Source organism: Trachurus japonicus, chromosome 5, assembly GCF_045865225.1.
Source record: "Trachurus japonicus isolate A0001 chromosome 5, Traja_1.0".
NCBI classification, from domain to species: domain Eukaryota; kingdom Metazoa; phylum Chordata; class Actinopteri; order Carangiformes; family Carangidae; genus Trachurus; species Trachurus japonicus.
In genome coordinates, this window is record NC_140911.1 from 16,831,145 (window position 1) to 16,838,827 (window position 7,683).

General features: G+C 41.7%; 1 protein-coding gene across 1 annotated transcript in view; it reads right to left on the reverse strand.

Annotated features, from left to right (window-relative positions):
- Positions 1 to 7,683, reverse strand: part of plxnb1b (plexin b1b) — a 113,093-nt gene that overhangs the window by 45,571 nt on the left and 59,839 nt on the right. Inside the window, exons 5-8 of the mRNA XM_085776577.1 lie at positions 6,211 to 6,393; positions 4,595 to 4,723; positions 4,197 to 4,297; positions 2,883 to 3,015 (exon numbers count right to left, since the gene is read on the reverse strand). Coding sequence (XP_085632703.1) covers positions 2,883 to 3,015; positions 4,197 to 4,297; positions 4,595 to 4,723; positions 6,211 to 6,393 — 546 coding nt within the window. The remainder of the gene's footprint in view (positions 1 to 2,882; positions 3,016 to 4,196; positions 4,298 to 4,594; positions 4,724 to 6,210; positions 6,394 to 7,683) is intronic.

Below are 7,683 nucleotides of genomic sequence, written 5' to 3' on the forward strand. Positions count from 1 at the left end.
ACCTTTGTGCAAACAACAGTATATGTGAGCAGAGACAAAGAGTTTTTAGCAGAACAAATTTACACTTGGACTATTTGAGAAAGAGGGCAGAGGTTTTTTGGGAAAGCATTACAACATCTATGGTTGAAATGAAGTAACACTCAAATTGAAAGAGGTGTATGTATGCCTTTCTCCATCAAATCAATTCTGCAGGTGGAGTGATGAAACCGACCAAAGCAAAAGTCGGTTTGTAAATGACAGATTTCAGATTTGTGTTTTCAATAAATAACTTTGTAAAAAGCTTCTGTTCACTCTGTCATTTTGGGTTGATGAGAAGAAATAAGTGGGCAAAACAAAAGTTTTATCCATGTAAAATTAAATCTAGACAATAATGTGTGCAAAATGTGGAAGGCTTTCTGGATCCTTTCTGAAGCACTTGGTATTTAGTCTGACAAGGAGCTCTTATACAAAACTAGCTACCAAAGTGGTCAGTGTTAGACCGCCAGGAGGGAGAATAACTGTGTTTTTTTCAGGGGGAATTTGGTGTGTGCCTGGTGCTGGGTATGCATCCTGGATAATGAGTTATGAGCTGCTCCAAGTGGGTGTGAGGGAGCACTTCCTGGTAGCCAGCTGCTGGATGTCATAGTGGGGCTGCTTAAGTCCATTTTTGAGCCGAATCGTTCACTTCATGGTACAAGCACCAAATTTGGTACAAATGATGTCCAGGACATACCTTCTAATAAAAGTACGTTGCCCAGCTGAAAATCCAAGAGGGCCGCCAGTTTTCAAGATGGCCGCCTCGTCAAACGCCAAAAAAAGGTTTTCGAGGTAGAACTTGAATTAACAGAAGAATGTTAATGATCCAAGCATCAAAATGAATGTATTATGACTGGAATAACTCGATGGTGTCAATTGAATTCCAATATGGCCACCAATTTTCAAGATAATGGCTATTAAATGACTAAAAAGTAGCGTTTTCGCGTTTTTTCTTCAGTTTTCTGCAATGATCTTAAGTGAAAATCTGCAGAATTCTGAGGGATGTGTTTTTTGTGCGAATCATTTGTGAAAATGTGTCCAAACTTTTGACTGTCACTCACCACACACACACACACACACACACACACACACACATACAGCAACACAAGCGTTCTTTACTGAAATAAAAGTACTAATTTAGCAATATAAATGATAATTCATTAAAATTCTGTGGTCAACATTTATTGGTTAGTAATTTTTTATAAGAGTGATGTCAAAGCACAACCAGGGCACACTGGTGACATCACTGCTGTGAGACTCAGCATGGGGTTCAGTGTCAGCTTGTAGTGTACTAACTGTAGTTGTAGTTTACTAACTGTTGTAGTGGTGTACTCACTGTAGTTGTAGTATACTTTAGTGTCCCAAATGCTATCTAATAAGCCCCTGTATAGACTCAACTAGAAGTTTAGTTAGTTGTAGTATTGTAGTTAGATAGCCGAGCCAAGGGTAACGGGGCTTTAGTTACCTGGATGGTGTACAGATCGCACGGGATTTATGGCACTGGATGAACGATCGGGCTAGGTGTAGGGCACCAGATACTTGAACCTAGTTGCATCCCATATTCCAATGTGCTATGATATTTTGTATGTTTGGGTGGTAAAAGGATAATCCCTCGACCTTCAACTGTATAAGATGTCTGCCGATAATCCATTGAGTTGTGCTACTAAAACTGACTGGAGCAAGTGTTGCCTCTGTCAGACAGATACAAAAGCAGCGTTGAAGTCTCCCCCTACCCGTTATGAGTGTAGTTCTGACGGCTATTCCATGATAGCCAAAAACATACCTCTATTTCAGGCAATCAACCTGTTGCCCATCAGGTTAGACACATCCAGATTGGACTGAAAGACTGACTTCAAAGTCCTGCCAACTGGGGCTGGCAAAAAGATGGTCAGATCTGGCAAGTTCTCTGGACAACCCTTCCACCCATTGCTCAGACTTGTGAGCAGTTGACAAAATGTGGCTGCAAGACTGAATGCCAAGGACGATGCAAATGCTATCGCTTCGGCCTGAAGTGCACACAGTTGTGTGCCTGTGCATGTGAGGGCTAAGAAAATAGAACAACCAAGTTTAAGTTGAATGTTTGAGTTGGATATTTGTATTATTATTTTTTAAGTTATGTTGATTCAAGTTCTGGATCGTAAAACATGCAGCCTATGCTTTGACACCTTTTCTGTGTTTTTATACCGTTATCTAAAAATTAAAAAAAAAAAAAAAAAAAATGGGGGAGACAAAGACAGCCTCTACGTGGCCTCCCCTACAAGTAGCTTACAGGTCCAAAAGCTTTAAGTGAAACTAATGTCTTTGTTTGTGAGTGTTTTTTTTCATTTAATTCGCATTGTATCATCATAATATTCAATAATTTTGATTTTCTAAATGCAGAGTTGTATTTCTCATGTGCAAAAACACATATTTCAATGTATAAACCATCAGAATAGGACTATTCAATCAAAATATAGTTCAAACGCTGTTTCAAACCACTTCGAATGGCGGCCATCTTGAAAAATGGTGGCCACTTTGTTTGTTCAAGTGGGCAACGTACTTTTATGAGATAGTAGGTCCAAAAGCACTTGTGTACCAAATTTGGCGCTTGTACCACAAAGTGAACGATTTTTCATTAATGTGCTCCACTATCATGGAAGTATTCATCCAGAAGAAGCTCATGCAGTGAAATTAGTGCGAATGTGAACAGTGAAAGGTAGTGATGGCAGTGGCTGAATCGTGGTACACACACACGCACACACACACACACACCATGGGACTTTTCATTCCTTTCCTCCCAGAGCAGGGGTCTGTGCTCTTTCTGTATAGCCAGATATTCCTTTTTGAATCTGTTCGGCAAGTTTAGAGTTAATGTCTGGCAGATTTACCATCCTGCTCTCCTCCCTGCTGATGTTGGACGGGCTGAGTTCCTGGACAGTGAGACACTGCTGCTCCATGTCGAAGCTCCACAGCCACTGGCCTGGCTGGTTCCCACGGGCACACTCGGACTGCAGCACACACCTGCAGGGAAAACACAAGGCTGCACCGTTAATACGAAGCAATCAGGCTCTCGATGTCTAGGCATGGCACTCAATTACTACTGAATCAAACCATAAAATCACTGTCAGTGCACACTGCAAAAACCATAACTCATACTGAGATTGTAAAAACTGTTTTCCCTCACCACCTGGACTAAAAAAATACAGGATCTGATGTTAGGAAGTTACCAAAAAAAAAAGTGCAGACTTGTAAAAACAAATGGACTCAAAACAAGAGTAAATGCGAGAGGATTGTTATGAAGCCAGGAAAGCAGAGGGGGAAAATGAAAAACAGCAGTTAATTCGGACAGAGAAGAGGGGGAGGTGGGAGGCCAGGTGGCGAGGCAGAGAGGGGAGAGAGGAGGCACAGATGGGACAGAGAGGTAGATTTCTTTCATCAGACTCAAACACACTTCCACCAGCGCAGTGTGTCTGGCACTGAACTACTGTCTGTAACTAAATCTACATAAAAAAACATTTCTCAAAGCTGTTTTATACAGCAGCATGTAATCTACATCAACAAAACCACATACAGCCAATGCTGCTAATATAGAATTAAAAGGGTTTATTGCCTCTGCTTGTCAGACTAGTTTCAAATCACATCCCTGTTTATGTGGAGTCTTATACTACATGAACCATTTGTGTGATAATTGCTTTGTGACTTGAGTAACAGCTTCAAATATGTTTTTTTAGGGGTCACACCGACCTTGACCTTTCACCTATAATCACCAAAAATCTCAGTCAATATACCACTGAGCCCCAGTGAGTGTTTGTACCAAAATGTCAAGGGATTCGCTTGAGGAGTGACCAAGATATTGAAGTCACAACGCCTTTGACAGTTCATTTTTGAGCCATGAAAGTTTGTGCCAAACTTGAAAAGAGAAATTCAGAGAATGAGAGGGATGGACAACAGGAAAAAAAACAACAACAAACCTCCGCCCGTCACCAACTCGGAGTGTTCTCATCGCTCATCTAAACAATAATGAATCTTAACATCCAAAAACAACTGCCCATGTTACAGGTTTTCGCCTGACAAGCGACTATTATGAAATTGTCATGATTTAATTCATCTGTTGACTCTGGGACGCATGAGTGCATGATAATCCGTTTTGCTAAAATGCAACACATCCAGGGCTGCAGCCGACTGCCGCTGTTTAATCTCACCTTCCCTCCAGGACACACCAGCCGCAGTAGGGGTCATGGGCCAGCAGGCAGGAGTGGCAGTCTGGGTGCTGCTGGCATTCAGCCACTGGCCTCTTCTGCAGCTGGAACCAGGACAACACAATCATGTTCAGTCTACACTAAGCTCCCAAAAATCAGATTATAGAGAATAGGTGGCCCACTTTCTTCAGTGGAACAATGCAATATGAAAATATGGTCATTAGAAATAATCCCAACTACAGTCGGGCTCAGTGGAGATAGAGGGAGAAGTGGGACAGTAATGAGAGTCTGAATCATTTCTCTTTAGCTTCATTACTATGATGCAGGGAGGGAGCAACTAGAGAGAGACAGCCATAAAATGTGACTGCATGAGTTTAATTATAGTGTGTGAGGAGACATACCATGTTATGGGTCATGATGAAGAGATGTTCCTCCTTCTGGTCCAGGATCAGGTCCGAGCTGATGACTGCGTTGTGCTGAATGGAGATGACCGAGTACTCCTCCACCTCGCCGTTTGGCCCCAGGAACACCTGGGGAAACGTAAACAGATGAATTTTAGGAATGTCTGTCTGTGATTCACAAGCTGAAAGTTAAAGCTGGAACTGAAAATGTGGATCTCTTCAAAGTGTCCTAGTGTTAGGACTCCATTTGAAATGAGAACATGAGAAGAGTTTTATCTTTTTTTTTCCTTTTTGCAAATCTAATAAGACCGTGATGGCATATCGCCAAAGGTTAACCACGCAGAATTGAATCTATTTAATAATGTTATGTAACAGTGAGCAAAAAAGTGTGTTTTGGATTATGCATTGTCCCAAAAAGTATTTTAATTAATTATATTATTGTCATATGATGTCATCAATTCATAGCACTAATATTTTACAGCAATGATGTAATGATGATTAACTGTTTGATATGCTGTTGCATTTTATTGTCTCATGATACAGACAATCCCTATTTTTATGTTATCATTTATTATGGGGCTGCACAATCCATAAACTGTGAGGGAAACTGTTACATGGCCGAGTGCAATTATTATATCCCAAACGTGGGTGAATTGTGCCACACTGTTGTCCAACAAAGACGCCCCTATAACTCACACTTATGTCCATCCTTATGATATGAGCAGTTGTTTGAAAGGACATTAAGAAAACTCGTAACAGTTTTTCATTCAGGACACTGGTAAAACAGCTCTTCCTATTTCTACAAACACACAACGTTGTGTGTGGAAAAACACACAGATAAAGACAGAATGACATTCAGCTGTCAAATAATTTACCTGGGTCATAGAAATCAGGTGAATACACAATAACCACACGAGTTGTAAAGGATGCCTCACTGAAACATATCACAGCAATAGCAGAACAATCTCAACAAAGAGATCAGATCACATCACCCCGGTTCTTAAGACCTTACATTGGCTCCCAGTCAGCTACAGAATAGATTTTAAAGTTCTGCTACTGGTTTACAAATCACTGAATGGTTTAGGTCCAGAATACATGAATGACATGTTAGTAGAGTCTAAATCCAGCAGAGCTCTGAGATCTACTGACTCAGGTCAGATAGTGGAGCTCAGAGTTCAGACCAGACATGGTGAAGCAGCATTTAGCTGTGATGCTGCTCACAAGTGGAACAAACTACCAGCAGAACTGAGATCAGCCCCAACTGTGAGCACTTTTAAATCCAGGTTAAAAACATTTCTCTTTTCACGTGCTTATAGCTGAGAACTTAAAACTTTATCTATTTTCTTTTACTTTTATTTGCTCTTGCTTTTAACTCTGTTTTCAGTGTTTTGTTTGTTTTTATTCTGTCTTGTGCTTCTTTTTTTTTATGTTTTGTCTTTATGTAAAGCACATTGAGTTGCCTTGGTATGAAATGCGCTATATAAATAAAGATGCCTTGCCTTGCCTTGCCTTGCCTAACATGATGTGTGAGTGCGCGTCCAGAGCAGAAACACACCAGAATACCAAACCAAACAACAACCTGCGGAGCCTCGACCTCTGTGACACGACCACGTTACCTTGTGCAGGTTTCCTCTGGAGTCTCCCAGGAAGGCGATGGTGTGTCCTGCCCTCACGCTGATGGACACTGCAGTGAGACGGGCAGACGGGCTGTCCAGTATGGTCTCTGCCTCCACGGCGATCCGACTGGCCATCGGGCTGGGGGTGTGGTCCGAGCCACAGGGGTAAGCGTCCAGGGTGTTCTGATAGTAGGAGGGGGGGGGACGGACAGGAGAGACCAGTCAGTGTACGGTGACTGCAATGTGTCGTGTTCAAAGGAGAGAAATGATTTGGTCACAAGAAACAAAACAACACTCTCCATATAATATATTACTTATATTACTTCCCTGACTTCCATCTGTCTGGTACTGCACTCAGTGGGTCTCATTCAGGAAACGTGAGCAGCACGGATTTGTGTGTAAACCCTGAGCAGCGCAAATTTACGTGGATTTCCGCATTCATCAATCTTTTAGTAGTGCTGATTTTTTCGTAGCTACTCACAAAATCTACACCTGCTCCTGACTGTGTGTAGCGCTTGTGTAAATGTAGGAATGCAAATAAATACTGCTTGTCACTGTTGAAAATTACAATTTTAATCCATATTACTCTCTCTCATGTTCAAAATACGCCGACGCCTTTGAAACACGTAATTTGAACATGACAAACAATTAGAAATATTTGGAGAGAGAGACGTTTTAGGGATCGGACACGCACAAACACGTCAAGGCTCTATCTAATGATGATAATAATCTGATATAAAACCGGAAAAAACTTTTTTGTGTTGCTACACGCTCGGTGGACGCACACTTCACCCTGCACAGCAGCGCAGTCGGCACCGGTTTGGATGGAGCTGTGACAGACGGCTGGTGCTTCTGTAACAATATAACCTGCCTATATAACTTCATGTGTTGATACAACCATGCTCCTCTACAGCTGAGGCTGTGAAGAGCCTCCTCCTCCCGTCGCTGCTGTAGCTCTGTAGTTGTGTGTATTTTTTTTTTATTTTTATGTTTCATATCGAACTATTCTGGCTTTACTTCTTAAACGGTTCTTTAATAAACCAAGGATAGGCCTACTTAATTCACTAAATCTGTTTCTTCCCTCCAGCCTTTGACCTGTCCCAGTCACACCACTACTAACAGAAGAGAATTAAATATTTGTTCTGGACTCCACTTCACCCAAAATGACTTCGATCCGTGATCTCTCTTTTTTCTCTCTCTCCCACTTTCCTCGTTTGCGTCATGGCCGCAGGTGAGCAGGATGCACCTACCTCCTAATATGGTGGTCAGATCTCCTTATATGGCTATTCATGTATGGAGATCTATGCTAATTGCTGATCACCAGGGGCGTGTTGTTAGTTTACGATGGGTTGGCATTCATGAAGTTACACACGTGTTTACGATCAAAACTGAGTTTCACGCACCGTTCATGAATCCGGAGTAGAGTTTTAGTATAGTGAGCTTTTATGTGCAAATCTACACACAGATTTACTC